The 25,524-nt window shown below is 56.8% G+C and overlaps 3 protein-coding genes across 3 annotated transcripts; all 3 read left to right on the top strand.

Annotated features, from left to right (window-relative positions):
• LOC141476121 (butyrophilin subfamily 1 member A1-like) lies at positions 1-4,288 on the top strand. Its single transcript, XM_074164723.1, has 7 exons — positions 1-73; positions 599-946; positions 1,469-1,750; positions 2,077-2,181; positions 2,456-2,476; positions 3,178-3,210; positions 3,615-4,288. Exons 1-7 carry the CDS (start codon positions 1-3, stop codon positions 4,286-4,288), a joined length of 1,536 nt encoding a protein of 511 aa, XP_074020824.1.
• Positions 4,289-7,244: 2,956 nt separating this feature from the next.
• On the top strand, positions 7,245-11,269 carry LOC141476122 (butyrophilin subfamily 3 member A2-like). The gene is made up of 8 exons (XM_074164724.1): positions 7,245-7,317; positions 7,839-8,186; positions 8,693-8,974; positions 9,105-9,209; positions 9,423-9,443; positions 9,883-9,903; positions 10,144-10,176; positions 10,584-11,269. Exons 1-8 carry the CDS (start codon positions 7,245-7,247, stop codon positions 11,267-11,269), a joined length of 1,569 nt encoding a protein of 522 aa, XP_074020825.1.
• A 2,943-nt stretch (positions 11,270-14,212) lies between these two features.
• On the top strand, positions 14,213-23,289 carry LOC141476152 (butyrophilin subfamily 3 member A2-like). Its single transcript, XM_074164755.1, has 10 exons — positions 14,213-14,285; positions 14,809-15,156; positions 15,679-15,960; positions 16,287-16,391; positions 16,679-16,703; positions 17,171-17,184; positions 17,914-17,934; positions 19,506-19,526; positions 22,182-22,214; positions 22,610-23,289. Exons 1-10 carry the CDS (start codon positions 14,213-14,215, stop codon positions 23,287-23,289), a joined length of 1,602 nt encoding a protein of 533 aa, XP_074020856.1.
• The last annotated feature ends 2,235 nt before the right edge of the window (positions 23,290-25,524 follow it).

Below are 25,524 nucleotides of genomic sequence, written 5' to 3' on the forward strand. Positions count from 1 at the left end.
ATGGGGTTCCCCACGAGCACATGGTGCCTGCTCAGTCATTTCCTGACTCTCCACCTCCTCCGGCTGGGATCAGGTAGGGATCCTGCAGGGCTGGGGGGGCTGATCCTGCTCCGGGTGGCAGATGTGGGGTGGGGGGGGGGTGCCGTGGGGCAGGAGGAGCTGAGCCAAGAGCTCGGCCGTGCATTGCTTTCACTTTCCCTTGGTCTTGTGATGCCACATGTCCACTGCCCTGGGACATCTTCAGTCCCACCCTGTGGTGCTCCCCCAAAGCCTTTGTCCCTTCTTCCAGGGCTGGCTGGGGTGAGGTGGGGGTCATTTTCAGGGTGGGGGTAATTTTTTGGGGTAAAAAACTTTCACCCCGAAACAGCCCCAGAACAACTTTCTGGAGCAGGACCTCACCCCAGGAAACCTACTTCTCCTTCTCCTTCTCCCCCTCCCTCTCCTGTTTCTCCAGTGTCTGCGTGACACTGGGAGGACAAAGCAACGCCTGTGGGATGGAGCGGGCACCGCTCATGCCAGGCTGGCCCCTTGCCATGTGATGCCTGTAAATTAACATGAGTGTAATCTTCGTCTCTCTGTGTCCTTCTCCGTCACCCAGCGGAGTTCAGAGTGGTGGGACCAGGTCGACCTCTCCTTGCCACCGTGGGGCAGGACGTTGTGCTGCCGTGTCACTTGTCCCCACGCATCGATGCTCGGAGCTTGGAGATCAGGTGGATCCGGCACCAGTTCTCTGAAACGGTGCACCTCTACCGAAACGGAGGGAACCACTATGGCGAGCAGATGGAGGAATACGCTGGAAGGACAGAGTTGTCCAGAGATGGTCTCTCCAGTGGGAGCCTGGACTTGCGACTCTCTGGCTTGAGACCCTCTGATGATGGCCAGTACATCTGCACTGTGCAAGATGCTGCCTCTTATGCAGAAGCTATGGTGGAGCTGGAGGTGTCAGGTTTGTGGCCTCTATGGTGTTTTCTGGGGATTTTCCAGGTGTCCCTGAGTTGGTGTGTCCCTCCCAGAGCTCTCTCCCATTCTCATGTTGATCTATTTAGTGGCAAATGCCAAGAGGCATTGAGAGAGGTCGGGTATGAGGGGTCTCTTCCCATCCGTGCCTGACCAGGAGGGAGTACGCACGTGGTGCTGGAGGAGTTTTTGGGGCAGAGTGGCATGGACATGGTGGCTTTGGGTCTCTGTGGTGTCCTCATGATGCTGTGTCAATGCAGAGACGGTGCCTTGAGGTGCCAAAGCTCAGCCGCTGGGTGCTCCTCTGCCAGGCTGTTTTATGGGAGATCTGGGGTTATTTGGCATCAGTGCTCTCCAGTTGATGCAGACGTTGGGGTGGGTTTGGTGGTGTGAGGAGCATGTGGCCGGCCCTACAGCCACCTGGGCACCCTCTGATGTGTCTGGCATGGGGTTCTTGGCCTTTGAGCTGGGTCCATCCCTAACTCAGGGCAACCCTGGGCTCTTCCCCCAGCCATGGGCTCTGTCCCTCTCCTCTCTCTGGAGGCTTACGAGGACGGAGGCATCCGGGTGATGTGTCGATCAGCCGGCTGGTACCCGTCACCGGAGCTGCTGTGGAAGGATGCCGGTGGGCAGCATCTCCCCTCGGTCTCCCAGAGACGTTCCCCTGACAAGAGGGGCCTCTTTGAGATCCAAGATGTCATCGTTGTGAGCGGGAAGGGAGAGGGGAATGTGTCGTGCGTGGTGAGGAACAGCCGCCTGGAGCAGGAGGAGGTGTCATCCCTGCACATCTCAGGTGCAGGATGGCAGCAGGGCTGGGGTTGGCCGCGCTGTTTGGGGGGGTTTGATCTCAGGGGGCTGGAGAAACATGCGGGGGGTACGGGAAGGGGAAGGGGTTGCACCCACAGGTGAGTTTTAGCGTAGGAGATCACCTGAGCCTGGTGTGCTTCAGGGGAGCTTTGGGGTGTCCATGGGATGGGGAGGAGGATGTCTCCTTGAGCCCAGGGCTCCAAGCACAAGGCTTTAGGAGCTGGAACTTTGGGGTTGTTTTGGCTTTTTTCTTCTCCTCACACAGGGGAGTGTAAAATGAGGACTTTTCCTGATGTTTTTTTTGTTTCTCAGCTCCCTTTTTCCACAATGCCCGTCCCTGGATGGCAGCTCTGGGTGTGCTCCTCCTGCTTTTACTGATGTGTTTTGGTGTCATTGTTTATCTCTTCCGAAGGAAAGGTGAGTTTGTGGTGGGGGGGATGGAGTGGAGGGGCTCGGGGTGGAGTGAGGCCCATGGACGTACACAGAACAGGATCAGAGTTGTGTCAGAACAGGTTTTGTGGTCTTTTGGCAAAGGAAGAATGGGGACAAGGACACAGGTTGTGGGTGGGAGGAGAGGGAGCACGGGCAGAGCATCTTGCTGGTGGGAAGGTCCAAGAGACCCTGGGGAGATGGTCCCAATGATGAAGCAGCTGTTGTCCTGACCTCCTCTTCCTCTGCCTTTGCTTTCCAGTGGTGCAGTCCAGAGAACTGGGTGAGTCCTTCTGGTCCCTGCCACCAGCAAAGCCTCCTGCGAAAGGAGACCTCACGAAAGGGATATGTCTTTGCATGGTTCTTGATGTTTGTGTGGTCATTGATGTGGGTTGATGGAGCCCAGAAGGGTACTGGAGAGCACTGGGGTTGGGAACTGGGCACGGGAGGTGTCCTGACTCATGGGAAGAAGCAGGGAGTACTGAGTGAGCTTAAATGAAGCTGAGCCTGAAATCTCTGCTTAAGTCAGGCGTAACTGCAGAGTGCCTGGGTGCGCTGGGGTGGGGATGGGAGTGCAGGGACGCCCCCCTGTGGACCAAGGAGGCTTTTCCCGTTCCCCAAAGAGAAGGAATTTGGGCTCAACCCGAGCTCTGCCTGCTCACGCCATGGGGTGAGAAGCTGTCCCCTCTGATCACTCATTGATTTCTTTTTTTTCCTTTCCAGAGAATCGAGCCGCAGCACTGGGTGAGTCTCTGTGAGCTCCTCCTGGCTTGATGTCCTCCCCTCGGTGTTCTGTGCTCGGCCCTTTCCCTTCTTGCCCTTCCTCTTCATCCCTGCGTCCCTTGGTCCGAGCAATCCCTGAGGGGATGTGTCTGTGGGGGGTGGGCAGCTCTGGGACACCAGAGCAGGGCTGGACCCTCTCCCCTGACCAGAGCCACTGGGGACCGGCCATGGGATGTGACCTGCTCTTATCTCTCCTTGTAGCTTGGAGAAAGTTTTTGCTTCCTGAGAATCCAGGTAATGTGGATTTTTTAAAATTAATTTATGTTGTTTTATGGGTGGTTCTTCTCCCTTTCCGTCTGTGCGAGGTGTGACTGGGCTGTCCAGTGAAGGGACTGGCAATGCCTGGGCGTGTTGGTGACTCAGGTCCCCCGAATTGGCACTGGGGTGGATCTCACCCCGTTTTCTTGCTGTTCCAACCTGTTCTGAGTTACACCGTGGTGCCCTAGAGGTTCCATCTGCCTCCAAGGTCCCACCAGGGCCTCTTCCCACTGTAGTGAGCTTGGCCGTGGCCATGGTGGGGATGGAAAGGAGGAAGGAGATGCCCAGTCTCCTGCCCTGCGGGGCAGATCCTGGCCCTGGGGTGGTGAAACCTGACCAGGACTGAGAGCTGATGCTCCGGCTCCTCCTGTTCCCTGCAGATGTGGTGACCCTGGATCCAAACATGGCTCATCCAATGCTTATCCTGTCAAAGGACTTGAGAAGTGTGAGATGTGGAACCACATGGTGGAACCTGTCCGACACCCCTGAGAGATGTATTTACTGGCGCTGTGTGCTGGGCCAGGAGAGGTTCTGTGAGGGGAGGCACTGCTGGGAGGTGGAGGTGAAGGGGGAGGTGGGAGGTGATTCATGGTGGGCTGTTGGGGTGGCCAGAGAGTTCGTGGAGTGGAATAGGAGAGTGTCACTGAACCCTGCAGAAGGGATCTGGGCGGTTTGGCACTGGGGAGGGAAGTTCATGGCTCTCACCTCTCCTCCCACCATCCTGTCCCTGGTCCCGAGGAGGATCTGGGTCTGTTTGGACTGCACACGGGGGCTGGTGACTTTCTTCAATGCTGACACCGGGGGCGAGATCTTCACTTTCCCACCAGCCTCATTCCACGGGGAGACCCTGCGCCCCTGGTTTCAAGTGGAGACAAGTAAAACTCACCTGTGCCTCAGGGACAGCACCCACCAAAGTCTCAGCCCCACTTCCATACCCACAACAGCCCCCAGCAGACTTTGCTCTTCTCCAGAGACTACCCGCTCTCCTCTCCTGGACCCTGCAGGAGATGTCCCTCTCTGCCCTGCCGCAGCCGAGGGAGCAGAGGGGGAGTGAGGGGCAGGGGCTGCTGTGGGGTCCCCCCCCTGGTGCTGGGAGGCTCTGAGCAGGAGGGAGTGTCCTCATTTCAGCTTTAATGGAGTTAGCTTTCTTTCCAGTATCAGCTACATTTTGGATTTAGTGTGAGAATGACGTTCATCACACATGATTATATACGTGGCTGAGAAATGTTCACATCAGTCAAGGGCTTTTCCAGCTTCCCCTCGCAGCCGAGAGGGAGCACGGCCAGGACGAGATGGCCAAAGGTCTATTCCACCCCACAGACATCCTGCTGGGGATAGAAACGGGGGCTGCTGGGGGGCTGGGACACTCCATCGCTGCTGGGGATGGGCTGGGCAATCAGTCCTCAGGTGCTGAGGGCAACTGGTGTTGTATCCCTTTATTTTGTATATTTTTTTACCATTAATAATGTTATTTTACCCTACCGTAACTGCTGTCTTAAAGTGTTCTCTTTATTCCAACCCATGAGGTGTTTTCCCCTCCTTTTCTCCCTCTCCTCTCCACCCTGGTGGGGGAGTTTGGAGGTGGAGTGAAGGAGCTGCTGGCTGGGGTTAAAACATGCTGAGGGGCAAGGGACCTCTTCGACTGTCATGGACTCTCCTGGAACCCCTTGAATCCCCTTGAAACCTCTTGGAAGCCCCATGGAACACCCTGAACCCCTTGTATCCCCTCGGATGCCCTTGCAACCCTTTCAACCCCCTTAGAACCCCTTGGAATCTCTTGGATCCCCTTCGACCCCCTTCCATCCCCTTGAATCTCTTTGACTCCTTGAACCCTCTTGCATCTTCTTGGATCCCCTTGAAACTCCTTGGAACCCCTTGGCACCTCTTGGATGCCCTCGCATTCCACTTGGAACACCCTCCAATCCTCTCCGGTCCCCTGGAACCTCTTGGATCCTCTTGGATCCCCTCGGTACCACTCGGAACCCTGCTTGGAACACCTTGAACCCCTTGTATCCCCTCGGACCCCTTTGCAACCCCTTCAACCCCCCGGAACCCCTCTTGGACCCCTCTGGAACCTCTTGCAACCCCTTACAACCCCTTGCATCCCCTGGGCTCTGCCCGACACTGTACTAACTCTGAGCATCCTCCTGCCCCCATGACCCTCTTCTGAAGAAAACTGCTTTTTCTCTACCCAATTCCCTTCCCAGTTGGGCACTGGGTGAAGACGGCTGTGCCTTTTTGTTTATTTGGGGGATTTTTGGCTCCTTACGTGGAAGCATCTTTGTCCCAGAGGAGCTTTAGGTGGTGCCGCAGAAGAGGAAACTTCTGAGAGTGGAAGGAATTCCCAGCCCGGGGCTATTTTACAGTGATATTTCGTGTTATTGACAGCCGCTGCTGCAGGGACCGGGGGTGGCCCTGGATCGGTGACCGGGGGTGACTGATCCCAGCAGGATGTGGGAAGGGGCAGGGGGACACGCAGGAAGGGGCTGGGGCTGCGGGAACCAAGAACAAAGCTCAGACTGGGAATTGCCGACTGCCGGGGTCAGTTCCCATGACCGGAGCAGGTTCCGATAACCGGATCCGCTCCAGGTGATGCTGCTGTGCGGGTAACGGGGGGAGGATGCCTGGACCAGGCTCTGGAACCCCCCCATGCTGCACCAACCCGGGAAGTTATGGGCCCTCTTTATCTCCCCTTCTCCTTATTCCCCCGCCCGCTAGGGCTGGGTACGGGTTCCTGACACCCCTCGCGGCTCACCCTGGTCCCCCTCCCCACATCTGGGGATGACCCCAGGGACCCCCCCGGAGCTGGCTATGACCCCCCCTGGTTCCTACCCCTATGGGAGCTATGGGTACAGCTCCCCATGAACCTCCTCGCAACCCTTACTTTGGACATGGGCTCCCTATGTATATGGTGGGACATTGGGGACAGCAGGGGACACGTCCTCCCCAGGCACCTGAGGTCCCCTAGGTGACAGGGTACAGCTGGGGTATCCCGACACTCAAAGCCCCCCCAATCCCATCTTGTGCCCTCATTCCTCGCTCCCCACAAGCTCCCGGCTGTTGTGGGGCTGCAGGGACACTGCTGGGCTCATCAGCCATCTCCAAAAATCACAACCAAGCTTTCAGCTTTACATGATCCCCCCAAAACAAACCTTATTATCCTTCATTTTCAGTTCTTTTCCTCCTTTTTTTGGTTCCTGGGACCGATGGACTGCTGAGTTTTCTTCCCAAATAGGCAAATATCTTGAAACACCAATAAAAACCTCAAGAGATGGATGGAGCAGAGGCAGCACAGGTGGACGATTCATCGTGGTCTGCTTGAGGGTTTGCTCCTTCCTTTGTGACAATGGCCGTACAGGAAATTCAGCCCTTTTTGGGGAAAAAGAACCACTTATCTATGGGTGCAAAACCTCGCCAATGTCTCTGTCCCAGCACAGGCTGCTGGGAGAGGCCCGGCCCTGGAAAAAGCCACCTCCAGCCCCTCCCATCCAGGAACGGGGAGGGTGATGGGTTCCCTTTGGTGCTTTGCCCTTGGTGTTTACTTTTATGACTGTGGAATTGCTGATGTGGATCATCTCTGGATGAAGAACCCGAGCTCACAACAACATGGGAGGTGGAGCCTTAAACCGCCCCTGAGAATTCTGGACCCTGGAACCAGGCAAAGGTTGGAGATGTTGGGTGCAGCTCCTACACCTCGGGTGAGTGAATTTTCTTTCCACAGGGGATTAATAATACTTAAGTTCACTTAAAATCTTGTTAGGGATTTCAAGTAAATGCTGGTTAGGGCAGTGGGGCAGAGTAGGGGATGCACCGGGAGCCAAGCGTGGATCCCCTCCTGCCCTCGACCAAGGGTTCCTTCCGACGTCAGGGTGCAGGTGGTTTGGTGGGATTTCTGGAGTGGTGTGGGGGGCAGGTGCAGCCCTTCTTCCCCATCCCCTCCGTGGTGGCTGTAACCCCCCTTGCCCTCCCTCTGCCTCCCTTCCCACCCTCTTCTCCAGCTCCGGGAGCAGATGGGGTTCCCCACGAGCCCATGGTGCCTGCTCAGTCATTTCCTGACTCTCCACCTCCTCCAGCTGGGATCAGGTAGGGATCCTGCAGGGCTGGGGGGGCTGATCGTGCTCCGGGTGGCAGATGTGGGGCATGGGGGGATGCTGTGGGTCAGGAGGAGCTGAGCCAAGAGCTCAGCTGTGCATTGCTTTCACTTTCCCTTGGTCTTGTGATGCCACGTCCACTGCCCTGGGACATCTTCAGTCTCACCCTGTGGTGCTCCCCCAAAGCCTTTGTCCCTTCTACCAGGGGTGGCTGGGGTGAGGTGGGGGTCATTTTCAGGGTGGGGGTAATTTTTTGGGGTGAAAAACTTTCACCCCGAAACACCCCCAGAACAACTTTCTGGAGCAGGACCCCACCCCAGGAAACCTACTTCTCCTTCTTCTTCTCCCCCTCCCTCTCCAGTTTCTCCAGTGTCTTTGGGCCACTGGGACAGCAAAGCAATGCCTATGGATGGAGCGGGCATCGCTCATGCCAGGCTGGCCCCTTGCCATGCGATGCCCGTAAATTAACATGAGTGCAATCTCTGTCTCTCTGTGTCCTTCTCCGTCACCCAGCGGAGTTCAGAGTGGTGGGACCAGGTCAACCTCTCCTTGCCACCGTGGGGCAGGACGTTGTGCTGCCGTGTCACTTGTCCCCACGCGTGGATGCTCGGAGCTTGGAGATCAGGTGGATCCAGCACCAATTCTCTGAAACGGTGCACATCTACCGAAATGGAGAGGACCGGTATGGCGAGCAGATGGAGGAATACGCTGGAAGGACAGAGTTGGCCAGAGATGGTCTCTCCAGTGGGAGCCTGGACTTGCGAATCTCTGGCTTGAGACCCTCTGATGATGGCCAGTACGTCTGCACTGTGCGAGATGCTGCCTCTTATGCAGAAGCTATGGTGGAGCTGGAGGTGTCAGGTTTGTGGCCCCTATGGTGTTTCTGGGGATTTTTCAGGTGTCCCTGGGTTGGTGTGTCCCTCCCAGAGCTCTGTCCCATCCTCACGTTCATCCATTCAGTGCCAAAGGCCAGGAGCTGTTGAAAGAGGTTAGGCATGAGGAGGCTCTTCCCATCCATGCCTGGCCAGGCTCCGTGGTGCTGGAGGAGTTTTTGTGGCAGAGCAGCACAGACGCGGTGGCTTTGGGTTTCTATGGTGTCCTCATGATACTGTGTTGGTGCAGAGATGCTGCCAAAGCTTGGCTGCTTGATGGTCCTCTGCCAGGTTGTTTTATGGGAGATCTGGGGTCATTTGGCATCAGTGCTCTCCGGTTGATGCAGATGTTGGGGTGGGATTGGCAGTGTGAGGAGCACGTGGCCGGCCCCACAGCCCCCTGGGCACCCTGTGATGTGTCTGGCATGGGGTTTGGTCTTGGCCTTTGAGCTGGGTCCATCCCTAACTCAGGGCCTTCCCGGGCTCTTCCCCCAGCCATGGGCTCTGTCCCTCTCCTCTCTCTGGAGGCTTACGAGGACGGAGGCATCCGGGTGGTGTGTCGATCGGCCGGCTGGTACCCGCCACCGGAGCTGCTGTGGAAGGATGCCGGTGGGCAGCATCTCCCCTCGGTCTCCCAGAGACGTTCCCCTGACGAGAGGGGCCTCTTTGAGATCCAAGATGTCATCGTTGTGAGCGGGAAGGGAGAGGGGAAAGTGTCGTGCGTGGTGAGGAACAGCCGCCTGGAGCAGGAGGAGGCGTCGTCCCTGCACATCTCAGGTGCAGGATGGCAGCAGGGCTGGGGTTGGCCACACTGCTTGGGGGGGTTTGATCTCAGGGGGGGTGAAAGAACATCAGGGGGTGCAGGAAGTCAAGGAGGGCCTTTTCCTGATGTTGTTTTATTTCTCAGCTCCCTTTTTCCACAATGCCCGTCCCTGGATGGCAGCTCTGGGGGTGTTCCTCCTGGTTTCAGTGGTGTCAACTGCCCTCAGTGCTTATCTCTTCCGAAGGAAAGGTGAGTTTGCATCACCATAAGGTTTTGCCTTCATTAAGGAAGCTCTTTGGGCAAAGGAAGGATGGGTACAAGGATACGGGGTGTGGGTGGGAGGAGAGGGAGAATGGGCAGAGCATCTGGCTGGTGGGAAGGTCCAAGGGACCCTGGGGAGATGGTCCCAGTGATGAAGCAGCTGCTCTCCTGACCTCCTCTTCCTCTGCCTTTGCTTTCCAGTGGTGCAGTCCAGAGAACTGGGTGAGTCCTTCTGTCCCCTGCCACCAGCAAAGCCTCCTGAGAAAGGAGCCCCCACGAAGGGATGTGTCTTTGCATGGTTCTTGATGTTTCTGTGGTCATTGATGTGGGTTGATGGAGCCCAGAAGGGGACTGGAGAGCACTGGGGTTGGGAACTGGGCACGGGAGGTGTCCTGACTCATGGGAAGCAGTGGGGAGGAGTACTGAGTGAGCTTAAATGAAGCTGAGCCTGAAATCTCTGCTTAAGACAGGCCTAACTGCGGAGTGCCTGGGTGCGCTGGGGTGGGGATGGGAGTGCAGGGATGCCCCCCTGTGGACCAAGGGGACTTTTCCCGTTCCCCAAAGAGAAGGAGTTTGGGCTCAATCCGAGCTCTACCCTCTCCTGCCAGGGGTTGAGAAGCTGTCCGCTCTGATCACTCATTGCTTCTGGTTTTCCTTTCAGAGCAACGAGATGCAGCACTGGGTGAGTCTCCATGAGTTCCTCCTGGCTCAATGTCCTCTCCCAGGTGCTCTGTGCTCGGACCTTTCCCCTCTTGCCCTTCCTCTCCATCCCTGCATCCCTGGGTCCGTTCAAACCCCACGGGGATGTGTCTGTGGGGGGTGGGCAGCTCCGGGACACCAGAGCAGGGCTGGACCCTCTCCCCTGACCAGAGCCACTGCGGACTGGCCATGGGACATGACCTGCTCTTGTCTCTCCTTGTAGCTTGGAGAAAGTTTCTGCTTCCTGAAAATCCAGGTAATCTGTATTTTTTTTTTTTAATTTTATGTTGTTTTATGGGTGGTTCTTCTCCCTTTCCCTCTGTGCGAGGTGTAACTGGGCTGTCCAGTGAAGGGACTGGCCATGCCTGGGCATGTTGGTGACTCAGACCCCCCAGACCACAGCACTGGGCTGGATCTCACCCCGTTTTCTTGCTATACCACCCTGTTCTGAGTTACACCGTGGTGCCCCAGAGGTGCCGTCTTCCTCCAAGGTCCCACCAGGGCCTCTTCCCATTGGACTGAACTCAGCAGTGGCCATGGTGGGGATGGAGAGAAGGAAGGAGTTGCCCAGTCTACTGCGCCATGGGGCACATCCTGGCCCCGGGGTGGTGAAACCTGCCCAGGACTGAGCGCTGATGCGCTGGCTCCTCTTGTCCCCTGCAGATGTGGTGACCCTGGATCCAAACACTGCTCATCCACAGCTTATCCTGTCGGAGGATTTGAGAAGTGTGAGATGGCGGCACACACAGCTGAACCTGCCCAACAACCCTGAGACATTTAGTTGTTGGTGCTGTGTGCTGGGCCAGGAGAGGTTCCGTGAGGGGAAGCACTGCTGGGAGGTGGAGGTGAAGGGGGAGGTGGGAGGTGATTCATGGTGGGGTGTTGGGGTGGCCAGAGAGTCCGTGGAGAGGAAGAGGAAAGTGTTCTGGAGCCCTGAAGAAGGGGTCTGGGCAGTTTGGCACTATAAAGGGCAGTTCAAGGCGCTCAGCTCTCCTCGCAACATCCTGTCCCTGTCCCTGTCCCCGGTCCCCAGGAGGATCTGGGTCTCTCTGGACTGCACACGGGGGCTGGTGACTTTCATCAACGCCAACACTTGGATTGAGATCTTCACTTTCCCACCAGCCTCATTCCATGGGGAGACCCTGCGCCCCTGGTTTTGGGTGGAGACAGAGGAAATCCAGCTGTGCCTCACGGGCAGCTCCCCCCCGAGTCTCAGCCCCACTTCCATGCACATCACAGCCTCCAGCAGACCCTGTCCTTCTCCAGAGATTCCCTGCTCTCCTCTCCTGAACCCTGCAGGAGATGTCTCTCCTTGCCCTGCCCCAGCCCAGGGATCAGAGGGGGAGTGAGGGACAGGGGAAAGGGGCTGCTGTGGGGTCCCCCTGGTGCTGAGAGGCTCTGAACAGGGGGAGGTTGTCTTCGTTTCAACTTTGATGGAGTTAATATTTTTTCTAGTATCGGCTCCGTTTAGGATTTAGTGTGAGAATGCTGTTGGTCACACATGATTATATACGTGGCTGAGAAATGTTCACATCAGTCAAGGGCTTTTCCAGCTTCCCCTCACAGCCGAGAGGGAGCACGGCCAGGACGAGGCAGCCAAAGGGATATTCCACCCCACAGACATCTTGCTGGGGATAGAAACGGGGGCTGTTGGGGGGCTGGGACACTCAGTTGCTGCTGGGGATGGGCTGGGCAATCAGTCCTCAGGTGCTGAGGGCAACTGGTGTTGTATCCCTTTATTTTGTATATTATTTTACGATTAATAATGTTATTTTACCCTACCGTAACTGTTGTCTTAAAGTGTTCTCTTTATTCCAACCCATGAGGTGTTTTCCCCTCCTTTTCTCCCTCTCCTCTCCACCCTGGTGGGGGAGTTTGGAGGTGGAGTGAAGGAGCTGCTGGCTGGGGTTAAAACATGCTGAGGGGCAAGGGACCTCTTCGACTGTCATGGACTCTCCTGGAACCCCTTGGATCCCCTTGGAACCTCTTGGAAGCCCCATGGAACACCCTCAACCCCTTGTATCCCCTCGGATGCCCTTGCAACCCTTTCAACCCCCTTAGAACCCCTTGGAATCTCTTGGATCCCCTTCGACCCTCTTCCATCCCCTTGAATCTCTTTGACTCCTTGAACCCTCTTGCATCTTCTTGGATCCACTTGAAACTCCTTGGAACCCCTTGGCACCTCTTGGATCCCCTCGGATTCCAATCAGAACTCTCTCCAATCCCCTCCGTTCCTTTGGAACCTCTTGGATCTCCTTGGATCCCCTCAGTACCACTCAGAACCCTGCTTGGAACACCTTGAACCCCTTGTATCCCCTTGGATCCCCTTGCAACCTCTTCAACCTTTGGGAACCCCTCTTGGACCCCTCTGGATCCTCTTGCAACCCCTTACAACCCCTTGCATCCCCTGGGCTCTGCCCGACACTGCACTAACTCTGAGCATCCTCCTGCCCCCATGACCCTCTTCTGAAGAAAACTGCTTTTTCTCTACCCAATTCCCTTCCCAGTTGGGCACTGGGTGAAGACGGCTGTGCCTTTTTGTTTATTTGGGGGATTTTTGGCTCCGTACGTGGAAGCATCTTTGTCCCAGAGGAGCTTTAGGTGGTGCCGCAGAAGAGGAAACTTCTGAGAGTGGAAGGAATTCCCAGCCCGGGGCTATTTTACAGTGATATTTCGTGTTATTGACAGCCGCTGCTGCAGGGACCGGGGGTGGCCCTGGATCAGGGACCGGGGGTGGCTGAGCCCAGCAGGATGTGGGAAGGGGCAGGGGGACACGCAGGAAGGGGCTGGGGCTGCGGGAACCAAGAACAAAGCTCAGACTGGGAATTGCCGACTGCCGGGGTCAGTTCCCATGACCGGAGCAGGTTCCGATAACCGGATCCGCTCCAGGTGATGCTGCTGTGCGGGTAACGGGGGGAGGATGCCTGGACCAGGCTCTGGAACCCCCCCATGCTGCACCAACCCGGGAAGTTATGGGCCCTCTTTAGCTCCCCTTCTCCTTATTCCCCCGCCCGCTAGGGCTGGGTACGGGTTCCTGACACCCCTCGCGGCTCACCCTGGTCTCCCTCCCCACATCTGGGGATGACCCCAGGGACCCCCCCGGAGCTGGCTATGACCCCCCCTGGTTCCTACCCCTATGGGAGCTATGGGTACAGCTCCCCATGAACCTCCTCGCAACCCTTACTTTGGACATGAGCTCCCCATGTATATGGTGGGACATTGGGGACAGCAGGGGACATGTCCTCCCCAGGCACCTGAGGTCCCCTAGGTGACAGGGTACAGCTGGGGTATCCCGACACTCAAAGCCCCCCCAATCCCATCTTGTGCCCTCATTCCTCGCTCCCCACAAGCTCCCGGCTGTTGTGGGGCTGCAGGGACACTGCTGGGCTCATCAGCCATCTCCAAAAATCACAACCAAGCTTTCAGCTTTACATGATTCCCCCAAAACAAACCTTACTATCCTTCATTTTCAGTTCTTTTCCTCCTTTTTTTGGTTCCTGGGACCGATGGACTGCTGAGTTTTCTTCCCAAATAGAGAAATATCTTGAAACACCAATAAAAACCCCCAAGAGATGGATGGAGCAGAGGCAGAACAGGTGGCGATTCATCGTGGTCTGCTTGGGGGTTTGCTCCTTCCTTTTGACAATGGCCGTACACAGGAAAACCAGCCCTTTTTGGGGAAAAAGAACCACTTATTTATGGGTGCAAAACCTCGCCAATGTCTCTGCCCCAGCACAGGCTGCGGGGAGAGGTGCAGCCCTGGAAAAAGCCACCTCCACCCCCTCCTGTCCAGGAACGGGGAGGGTGATGGGTTCCCTTTGGTGCTTTGCCCTTGGTGTTTACTTTTATGACTCTGGAATTGCTGATGTGGATCATCTCTGGATGAAGAACCTGAGTTCACGACGTGGGAGGTGGAGCCTTAAACTGCACCCTGGAACTGGGTAAAGGTTGGAGATGTTGGGTGCAACTCCTACACCTCGGGTGAGTGAATTTCCTTTCCGCAGGGGATTTAAAATATTTAATGAATTTAAAGTCTTTGGAAGGGATTTTGAGTAAATCCTGGTTAGGGCAGTGGGGCAGAGGAGGGGATGCACCGGGAGCCGCGCGTGGATCCTGTCCTGCCCTCGACCATGGGTTCCTTGCGACGTCAGGGTGCAGGTGGTTTGATGGGATCTGGAGTGGTGGGGGGGGCAGGTGCAGCCCTTCTTCCCCATCCCCTCCGTGGTGGCTGTAACCCCCCCTTGCCCTCCCTCTGCCTCCCTTCCCACCCTCTTCTCCAGCTCCGGCAGCAGATGGGGTTCCCCACGAGCCCATGGTGCTTCCTCGGTCATTTCCTGACTCTCCACCTCCTCCAGCTGGGATCAGGTAGGGATCCTGCAGGGCTGGGGGGGCTGATCATGCTCCGGGTGGCAGATGTGGGGCGTGGGGGGTGCCATGGGGCAGGAGGAGCTGAGCCAAGAGCTCAGCTGTGCATTGCTTTCACTTTCCTTTGGTCTTGTGATGCCACATGTCCACTGCCCTGGGACATCTTCAGTCCCACCCTGTGGTGCTCCCCCGAAGCCTTTGTCCCTTCTACCAGGGCTGGCTGGGGTGAGGTGGGGGTCATTTTCAGGGTGGGGGTAATTTTTTGGGGTAAAAAACTTTCACCCCGAAACACCCCCAGAACAACTTTCTGGAGCAGGACCCCACCCCAGGAAACCTACTTCTCCTTCTCCTTCTCCCCCTCCCTCTCCAGTTTCTCCAGTGTCTTTGGGCCACTGGGAGGGCAAAGCAACACCCATGGGATGGAGCAGGCACCGCTCACGCCAGGCTGGCCCCTTGCCATGCGATGCCCGTAAATTAACATGAGTGCAATCTCTGTCTCTCTGTGTCCTTCTCCGTCACCCAGCGGAGTTCAGAGTGGTGGGACCAGGTCAACCTCTCCTTGCCACCGTGGGGCAGGACGTCGTGCTGCCGTGTCACTTGTCCCCACGCGTGGATGCTCAGAGCTTGGAGATCAGGTGGATCCGGCACCAATTCTCTGAAACGGTGCACCTCTACCGAAACGGAGGGAACCACTATGGCGAGCAGATGGAGGAATACGCTGGAAGGACAGAGTTGTCCAGAGATGGTCTCTCCAGTGGGAGCCTGGACTTGCGACTCTCTGGCTTGAGACCCTCTGATGATGGCCAGTACGTCTGCACTGTGCAAGATGCTGCCTCTTATGGAGAAGCTACAGTGGACCTGAAGGTGGCAGGTTTGTGGCTGCTGTGGTGTTTTCTGGGGATGGTGCAGGTGTCCCTGGGTTGGTGTGTCCCTCCCAGAGCTCTCTCCCATTCTCATGTTGATCTATTTAGTGGCAAATGCCAAGAGGCATTGAGAGAGGTCGGGTATGAGGGGTCTCTTCCCATCTGTGCCTGACCAGGAGGGAGTACGCACGTGGTGCTGGAGGAGTTTTTGGGGCGGAGTGGCATGGACATGGTGGCTTTGGGTCTCTGTGGTGTCCTCATGATGCTGTGTCAATACAGAGACGGTGCCTTGAGGTGCCAAAGCTCAGCCGCTGGGTGCTCCTCTGCCAGGCTGTTTTATGGGAGATCTGGGGTTATTTGGCATCAGTGCTCTCCGGTTGATGAAGACGTTGGGGTGGGTTTGGTGGTGTGAGGAGCATGTGGCCGGCCCTACAGCCACCTGGGCACCCTGTGATGTGTCTGGCATGGGGTTCTTGGCCTTTGAGCTGGGTCCATCCCTAACTCAGGGCAACCCTGGGCTCTTCCCCCAGCCATGGGCTCTGTCCCTCTCCTCTCTCTGGAGGCTTACGAGGACGGAGGCATCCGGGTGGTGTGTCGATCGGCCGGCTGGTACCCGCCACCGCAGGTGCTGTGGAAGGATGCCGGTGGGCAGCATCTCCCCTCGGTCTCCCTGAGACGTTCCCCTGACGAGAGGGGCCTCTTTGAGATCCAAGATGTCATCGTTGTGAGCGGGAAGGGAGAGGGGAACGTGTCGTGCGTGGTGAGGAACAGCCGCCTGGAGCAGGAGCAGGCGTCGTCCCTGCACATCTCAGGTGCAGGATGGCAGCAGGGCTGGGGTTGGCCGTGCTGTTTGGGGGGGGTTTGATCTCAGGGGGCTGGAGAAACATGCGGGGGGTACGGGAAGAGGAGGGGGGTGCACCCACAGGTGAGTTTTAGCAGAGGAGATAACGTGATCCTGGTGTGCTTCAGGTGAGCTTTGGGGTGTCCATGGGATGGGGAGGAGGATGTCTCCTTGAGCCCAGGGCTCCAAGCACAAGACTTTAGGAGCTGGAACTTTGGGGTTGTTTTGGCTTTTTTCTTCTCCTCACACAGGGGAGTGTAAAATGAGGCCTTTTCCTGTGTTTCTTTTGTTTCTCAGCTCCCTTTTTCCACAATGCCCAACACTGGATGGCAGCTCTGGGTGTGCTCCTCCTGCTTTTACTGATGTGTTTTGGTGTCATTGCTTATCTCTTCCGAAGGAAAGGTGAGTTTGTGGTGGGGGGGATGGAGTGGAGGGGCTCAGGGTGGAGTGAGGCCCATGGACGTACGCAGAACGGGATCAGAGTTGTGTCAGAACAGGTTTTGCCTTCATTAAAGGTGGTCTTTTGGCAAAGGAAGGATGGGGACAAGGACACAGGGTATGGTTGGGAGGAGAGGGAGCATGGGCAGAGCATCTGGCTGGTGGGAAGGTCCTAGAGACCCTGGGGAGATGGTCCCAGTGATGAAGCAGCTGCTTTCATGACCTCCTCTTCCTCTGCTTTTGCTTTCCAGTGGTGCAGTCCAGAGAATTGGGTGAGTCCTTCTGTCCCCTGCCACCAGCAAAGCCTCCTGAGAAAGGAGTCCCCTGGGAAGGATGTGGCTTTGGTTGGCTCTTGATGTTTGTGTGGTCATTGATGTGGGTTGATGGAGCCCAGAAGGGGACTGGAGAGCACTGGGGTTGGGAACTGGGCACAGGAGATGTCCTGGCTCCTGGGAAGAAATGGAGATGAGTATTGAGTGAGCTTAAATGAAGCTGAGCCTTAAATCTCTGCTTAAGTCAGATGTAACTGCAGAGTGTCTGGGTGGGCAGGGGATAGGAGGGCAGGGAGCCCCTCTGTGAGCCAAGGGGGCTTTTCCCATTCCCTAAACAGAAGGAGTTTGGGCTCAGCCTGAACTCTGCCTGCTCACACCATGAGGAGAGAAGCTGTCCCCTCTCATCACTCATTGAGTTTGTTTTTTCTTTTCCCGGGAAACGAGATGCAGCACTGAGTGAGTCTCTGTGAGCTCTTCCTGGCTCCGTGTCCTCTCCCGGGTGCTTTCTGCTTGGCCCCTTCCCCTCTTGCCTGCCCTCTCCATCTCTGTATCCCCTGAGTCCATGAAAACCCCGAGGGGAGGTGCCTGGTGGGTTGGCATCTCGGGGACACCAGAGCAGAGATGGACCCTCTCCCCTCACCAGAGTCTCTGGGGACAGTTTGTGGGACTTGACCAGGCTGGAGGGAGCCACTCACAGGGTTTGGGGGGTGTTTTCCCACTTTCAAAAAGGAGGAGTTTGGGATCTGCCCACTCCTGTGGTTGCAGGCGTGTGATGAGAAGCTGTCCCCTCTCATCACTCATTGCTTTTGTTTTTTCCTTTCCAGAGCAACGAGATGCAGCACTGGGTGAGTCTCCGTGAACTCCTCCTAGCTTTCTGTCCTCTTCCTGTATCTTTGTGTTTGACCCCTTCCCCCTTTGCCCATCCCCACTATCCCTGCATCCCCTGCGTGCAGGCAAAATGAGGGGATGTGCCTGGGGGGTGTGCAACTTGGGGACACCAGACCAGGGATGTACCCTCTCCCATGCCCCGAGTCCCTGGGGACCAGCTGTGGGACAAGACTAGGCTGGAGGGAACCATCCCTGGGACCCAGGGAGTGTTTCCCACTCCCCCAAAAGAAGCAATTTGGGGTTTCCCCAGCTCTGCTTACTCCTTCTTGAGCACTTTTGGGATAAGAAGTTGTCCTCTCTGATCAAATATTCCTTTTGCTTTCCAGAGGAACAAGGTGCACTCCTGGGTGAGTAACCATGACCTCTTCTTGGATCAATGTTCTGTCCTGGGCCCTCTGTGTTCGATCCCTTTCCCCCCTTGCCTGTCCCCACCATCCCTGCATCCCCTGGGTCTGGGTAAAACCCCGAGGGGATGTGCTTGCTGGGGTGGGCGGCTTGGGGACACCAGAGCAGGGATGGACCCTCTCCCATGCCCAGAGTCCCCGGGGACCAGCCGCGGGACATGACCAGGCTGGAGGGAGCCATTCACAGTCTTTGGGGGTCTGTTCCCAGTCCCCAGACAAAAGAAGTTTGGGATCCGCCCAAGCTCTGCCCACTCCGAAAGGATTGGCCATGGGGTGAGAAGCTGTCCCCTCTCATCACTCATTGCTTCTGTTTTTCCTTTCCAGAGCAACGAGATGCGGAACTGGGTGAGTCTCCATGAACTCCTCCTGGCTCTGTGTCCTCTCCTGAGTGCTCTATGCTCAGCCCCTTCCCCTCCTGCCCATCCTCTCCACCCCTGCATCCCATGGATCTGGGGAAACCCCGAGGGGAGATGCCTGGAGTGTTGCGAAGCTCCAGGACAACAGAGTAGGGCTGGACCCTCTCCCATGCCTGGAGTCCCTGGGGACCAGCTGTGGATCATGACCAGGCTGGAGGGAACCATCCCTGGGACCCAGGGAGTATTTTCCCACTCCCCAAAAAGAAGCAATTTAGGGTTTCCCCAGCTCTGCTTACTCCTTCTTGAGCACTTTTGGGATGAGAAGCTGTCCTGTCTGATCAAATATTCCTTTTGCTTTCCAGAGGAACAAGGTGCACTCCTGGGTGAGTAACCATGACCTCTTCTTGGCTCAATATCTTCTCTTGGGCCCTCTATGTTCGATCCCTTTCCCCCCTTGCCTGTCCCCACCATCCCTGCAACCCCTGGGTCCGGGCAAACAATGAGGGGATGTGCTTGCTGGGGTGGGCAGCTTGGGGACACCAGAGCAGGGATGGACCCTCTCCCATGCCCAGAGTCCCTGGGGACCAGCCGTGGGACATGAGCAGGCTGGAGGGAGCCATTCACAGGCTTTGGGGGTCTGTTCCCAGTCCCCAGACAAAAGAAGTTTGGGATCTGCCCAAGCTCTGCCCACTCCAAAAGGATTGGCCATGGGGTGAGAAGCTGTCCCCTCTCATCACTCATTGCTTCTGTTTTTCCTTTCCAGCGCAACGAGATGCAGCACTGAGTGAGTCTCCGTGAGCTCCTCCTGGCTCCCTCTCTTCTCCTGGGTGCTCTGGGCTTGGCCCCTTCCCCTCTTGCCCGTCCTCTCCATCCCTGCATCCCCCCTGCATGAGGGTCTGGGCAAACCCTGAAGAGAAGTGCCGGGGTGTGGGCATCTCGGGGACACCAGAGCAGGGATGGACCCTCTCCCTTCACCACAATCCCTGGGGACCAGTTGTGGGACTTGACTAGGCTGGAGGGAGCCATTCACAGGGTTTGGTGGTGTTTTCCCACTCTCAAAAAGAGGAATTTGGGATCTGCCCACTATTGCGGTTTCAGGTGTGTGATGAGATGATGTTTTTTTCTGATCACTCATTGCTTCTGTTTTTTCTTTTCCAGGGAAACGAGATGCAGAACTGGGTGAGTCTCCGTGAGCTCCTCCTGGCTGCGTGTCCTCTCCTGGGCCCTCTATGTTCAACCCCTTTGCCCCTTGCCCGTCCCCACCATCCCTGCATCCCCTGGATCCGGACAAATAACAAGGGGATGTGCCTGGGGGGGAGAGAGGGGGGGTGCAGCTCGGGGACACTAGACAAGGGCTGAACCCTCTTCCATGCCGAGAGTCCCTGGGGACCAGCTGCGGGACATGATCAGGCTGGAGGGAGCCATTCAGATAGTTTGGGGGTCTGTTCCCAGTCCCCAGACAGAAGAAGTCTGGGATCTGCCCAAGCTCTGCCCACTCCTACAGGAGCAGCCATGGGGTGAGAAGCTGTCCCATCTGATCACTCATTGCTTCTGTTATTCCTTTCCAGAGCAACGAGACGCAGCACTGGGTGAGTCTCTGTGAGCTCCTCCTGGCTCCCTCTCTTCTCCTGGGCGCTCTGGGCTTGGCCCCTTCCCCTCTTGCCCATCCTCTCCATCCCTGCAACCACTGGGTCCGGGCAAACAATGAGGGGATGTGCTTGCTGGGGTGGGCAGCTTGGGGACACCAGAGCAGGGATGGACCCTCTCCCATGCCCAGAGTCCCAGGGCACAAGCTGCGGGACATGAGCAGGCTGGAGGGAGCCACTCAGAGGCTTTGGGGGTCTGTTCCCAGTCCCCAGACAGAAGGAATTTGGGATCCGCCCAAGCTCTGCCCACTCCGAAAGGATTGGCCATGGGGTGAGAAGCTGTCCCCTCTCATCACTCATTGCTTCTGTTTTTCCTTTCCAGAGCAACGAGATGCGGAACTGGGTGAGTCTCCATGAACTCCTCCTGGCTCCGTGTCCTCTCCCGAGTGCTCTATGCTCAGCCCCTTCCCCTCCTGCCCATCCTCTCCACCCCTGCATCCCATGGATCTGGGGAAACCCCGAGGGGAGATGCCTGGAGTGTTGCGAAGCTCCAGGACAACAGAGTAGGGCTGGACCCTCTCCCATGCCTGGAGTCCCTGGGGACCAGCTGTGGATCATGACCAGGCTGGAGGGAACCATCCCTGGGACCCAGGGAGTATTTTCCCACTCCCCAAAAAGAAGCAATTTAGGGTTTCCCCAGCTCTGCTTACTCCTTCTTGAGCACTTTTGGGATGAGAAGCTGTCCTGTCTGATCAAATATTCCTTTTGCTTTCCAGAGGAACAAGGTGCACTCCTGGGTGAGTAACCATGACCTCTTCTTGGCTCAGTATCTTCTCTTGGGCCCTCTATGTTCGATCCCTTTCCCCCCTTGCCTGTCCCCACCATCCCTGCAACCACTGGGTCCGGGCAAACAATGAGGGGATGTGCTTGCTGGGGTGGGCAGCTTGGGGACACCAGAGCAGGGATGGACCCTCTCCCATGCCCAGAGTCCCTGGGCACAGGCTGCGGAACATGAGCAGGCTGGAGGGAACCATTCACAGTCTTTGGGGGTCTGTTCCCAGTCCCCAGACAGAAGAAGTTTGGGATCTGCCCAAGCTCTGCCCACTCCAAAAGGATTGGCCATGGGGTGAGAAGCTGTCCCCTCTCATCACTCATTGCTTCTGTTTTTCCTTTCCAGCGCAACGAGATGCAGCACTGAGTGAGTCTCCGTGAGCTCCTCCTGGCTGCGTGTCCTCTCCTGGGCCCTCTATGTTCAACCCCTTTGCCCCTTGCCCATCCCCACCATCCCTGCATCCCCTGGATCCGGACAAATAACAAGGGGATGTGCCTGGGGGGGAGAGAGGGGGGGTGCAGCTCGGGGACACTAGACAAGGGCTGGATCCTCTTCCATGCCCAGAGTCCCTGGGGACCAGCCGCGGGACATGACCAGCCTGGAGGGAGCCATTCAGATAGTTTGGGCATCTGTTCCCAGTCCCCAGACAGAAGAAGTTTGGGATCTGCCCAGGCTCTGCCCACTCCTACAGGAGCAGCCATGGGGTGAGAAGCTGTCCCCTCTCATCACTCATTGCTTCTGTTATTCCTTTCCAGAGCAACGAGACGCAGCACTGGGTGAGTCTCTGTGAGCTCCTCCTGGCTCCCTCTCTTCTCCTGGGCGCTCTGGGCTTGGCCCCTTCCCCTCTTGCCCATCCTCTCCATCCCTGCAACCACTGGGTCCGGGCAAACAATGAGGGGATGTGCTTGCTGGGGTGGGCAGCTTGGGGACACCAGAGCAGGGATGGACCCTCTCCCATGCCCAGAGTCCCAGGGCACAAGCTGCGGGACATGAGCAGGCTGGAGGGAGTCACTCAGAGGCTTTGGGGGTCTGTTCCCAGTCCCCAGACAGAAGGAATTTGGGATCCGCCCAAGCTCTGCCCACTCCGAAAGGATTGGCCATGGGGTGAGAAGCTGTCCCCTCTCATCACTCATTGCTTCTGTTTTTCCTTTCCAGAGCAACGAGATGCAGCACTGGGTGAGTCTCCGTGAGCTCCACCTGGCTCCCTGTCTTCTCCTGGGTGCTCTGGGCATGTTCCTTTCCCTCCTTGCCTGTCTTCTCAATCCCTGCATCCCCTGGATCTGGGGAAACCGCAAGGGGATGTGCCTGGGGGGGTGGGCAGCTTGGGGCCACCAGACCAGGGATGGGCCCTTTGCCCTTCCCAGAGCCGCTGTGGACTGGCCATTGGATGTGACCTGCTCTTGTCTCTCCTTGTAGCTTGGAGAAAGTTTTTGCTTCCTGACAATCCAGGTAATATGTATTATTTTAAATTCTTTTATGTTATTTTATGGGTGGTTCTTCTCCCTTTCCCTCTATGCGAGGTGTAACTGGGCTGTCCAGTGAAGGGACTGGCCATGCCTGGGCGTGTTGGTGACTCAGACCCCCCAGACCATGGCACTGGGATGGATCTCACCCTGTTTTCTTGCTGTACCACCCCGTTCTGAGTGCCCTAGAGGTGACATCTTCCTCCAAGGTCCCACGAGGGCCTCTTCCCATGGGACTGAACTCAGCGGTGGCCATGGTGGGGACGGAGAGGAGGAAGGAGTTGCCCAGTCTCCTGCCCCATGGGGCACATCCTGGCCCCCGGGTGGTGAAACCTGCCCAGGACTGAGCGCTGATGCTCTGGCTCCTCCTGTTCCCTGCAGACGTGGTGACCCTGGATCCAAACACGGCTCATCCACTGCTTGTCCTGTCGGAGGATTTGAGAAGTGTGAGATGTGGAACCACACGGTGGAACCTGCCTGACACCCCTGAGAGATTTAGTTATTGGTGCTGTGTGCTGGGCCAGGAGAGGTTCCGTGAGGGGAGGCACTGCTGGGAGGTGGAGGTGAAGGGGGAGGTGGGAGGTGATTCATGGTGGGGTGTTGGGGTGGCCAGAGAGTCCATGGAGAGGAAGAGGGGAGTGTTCCTGAGCCCTGAAGAAGGGGTCTGGGCAGTTCGACGCTATAAAGGGCAGTTCAAGGCTCTCACCTCTCCTCCCACCGTCCTGTCCCTGTCCCTGGTCCCCAGGAGGATCTGGGTCTCTCTGGACTGCACACGGGGGCTGGTGACTTTCCTCAACGCCAACACTGGGGTTGAGATCTTCACTTTCCCACCAGCCTCATTCCACGGGGAGACCCTGCGCCCCTGGTTTTGGGTGAGAAAAGTTGAAACCCAGCTGTGCCTCAGGGGCAGCACCCCCCAGACCCTCAACCCCACTTCCAGCCCCACCAAAGCCTCCAGCAAACCCTGTCCCTCTCCAGAGACTCCCTGCTCTCCTCTCCTGGACCCTGCAGGAGATGTCCCTCTCTGCCCTGCCCCAGCCCAGGGAGCAGAGGGGGAGTGAGGGGCAGGGAACAGGGGCTGCTGTGGGGTCCCCCTGGTGCTGGGAGACTCTGAGAAAGGGGGGGGTGCCCTCGTTTCAGCTTTGATGGAGTTAATTTTCTTCTAGTAGCTGCTGATGTTTGGAGTTAGTGTGAGAATGACCTTGATCACACACATTTTTATACGTGGCTGAGAAATGTTCACATCAGTCAAGGGCTTTTCCAGCTTCCCTTTGCAGCCGAGAGGGAGCACGGCCAGGATGAGGCAGCCAAAGGGATATTCCACCCCACAGACATCCTGCTGGGGATAGAAACGGGGGCTGCTGGGGGGCTGGGACCCTCCATCACTGCTGGGGATGACATTGGCTATCAGTCCTCAGGTGCTGAGGGCAACTGGTGTTGTATCCCTTTATTTTGTATATTATTTTACGATTAATAATGTTATTTTACTCTACCATAACTGTTGTCTTAAAGTGTTGTTTTTATTCCAACCCACGAGGTGTTTTCCCCTCCTTTTCTCCCTCTCCTCTCCACCCTGGTGGGGGAGTTTGGGGGCGGAGTGAAGGAGCTGCTGTCTGGGTTAAAACATGCTGAGGGGCAAGGGACCTCTTGGACCCTCATGGACTTTCCTGGAACCCCTTGGATCCCCTTGCAACCTCTTGGAAGCCCCTTAGAACCCTTTGGGTGCCCTTGGAACCTCCTGGATCCTCTTTGACCCTCTTTGATCCCCTTGGATCCCTTGGACTCCTTGAACCTCTTGCATCTTCTTGGATTACCATGAAACTCCTTGGAACCCCTTGCCGCCTCTTGGATCCCCTCGGATTCCACTCAGAACCCCCTCCAATCCCCTCAGATGCCCTGGAACCTCTTGGATCCCCTTGGATCCCCTCAGTACCACTCGGAACCCCGCTTGGAACCTCTTGCAACCCCTTGGATCCCCTCGGATCCCCTTGCAACCCCTTCAACCCCCCCGAAACCTCTCTTGGACCCCTCTGGATCCTCTTGCAACCTCTTACAACCCCTTGCATCCCCTGGGCTCTGCCTGGCATGTACTCACCGTGAGCATCCTGCTGCATCCCGTGACACTTTTCTGAAGAAAACTGCTTTTTCTCTACCCAATTCCCTTCCCAGTTGGGCACTGGGTGAAGGCGGCTGCATTTTTTTGGGTTATTTTAAGGATTTTTGGGTCCATACGTGGAAACATCTTTGTCCCAGAGTGGCTTTAGGTGCAGCAGAAGAGGAAACTTATGACCATGGAAGGAATTTCCCATCCTGGGGCTATTTTAGATGGATTTATTACAATGGTGAATCGCTGCAGCTGCTCCAGAGCTGAAAGATGAATTGGGGCCGGGCACCGGGGGGTGGGATCTGCTGGGAATGGGATGTTGGGGATACTCGGGGCTGGGAATGGGACCTTCCTGTTCCTCTGACTTGGTCGGGGATGTGTGGGTGCCCCCTGCTCCTCTTCAGCCCCCCTGCACCTCCTGGACCCCCCTGGGGTTGGATATGGGCTCCTGGACCCCCTTTGGGTTAGAGACGGGCTCATCCCTTGTCCACATCCCCAGGTGTGGGTACAGTCCCCAGGACCCCCAGAGCTGGGTATGCCCCCCCGAACCTCAGAAACTCCATACCCACCCCTGCTATGGGTACAGCCCATTGCACCCCCCCTCCCCCCCCCCGCACCACTTATTTTGGGTACGGATGTGGATGGGATGTTTGGGACAGCAAGGGACGTGTCCTCCCCAGGTATCTGAGGCCCCCAAGTTGACAGGGCAGAGGGACAGGGCACAGCTGGGGTGTCTCGGCACTCAAAGCCCCCCAAACCCTTCTTGTCCCCTCATCCCTGGCTCCCCATAAGCTGCTGGCTGTTGTGGGGCTGCAGGGACACTGCTGGGCTCCTCCGCCACGTCCAAAAATCGCAACCAAGCTCTAAATTAACCTTAACCTTCTCACACCCAAATGCACATATTTTTCCTTCTTCCCCTTTTTTTTCATTTTTTTCTGCTCCTTAATGTGTTCAAGTGCTGGCGGTAGAGTTTGAAGGCAGCCCAAAAACCCCTAAAGCTGCATCCGGAAAGCGAGGGTAAGTGTGAGACCTTGGGTGTATCCTGTAGGCTGCTTCCTCCTGCAGCTCGTACGGGTCTGGTGAGTAGGTTTCCTTTCTGTGAGGAATTTAGAGTATTTAATTTCACTTAAAATCTTGTAAGGGATTTAGAGTAAATCCCGGGGAGGGCAGTGGGGCAGAGTAGGGGATGCAC

Source organism: Numenius arquata, chromosome 28 (assembly GCF_964106895.1).
Source record: "Numenius arquata chromosome 28, bNumArq3.hap1.1, whole genome shotgun sequence".
NCBI lineage: Eukaryota > Metazoa > Chordata > Aves > Charadriiformes > Scolopacidae > Numenius > Numenius arquata.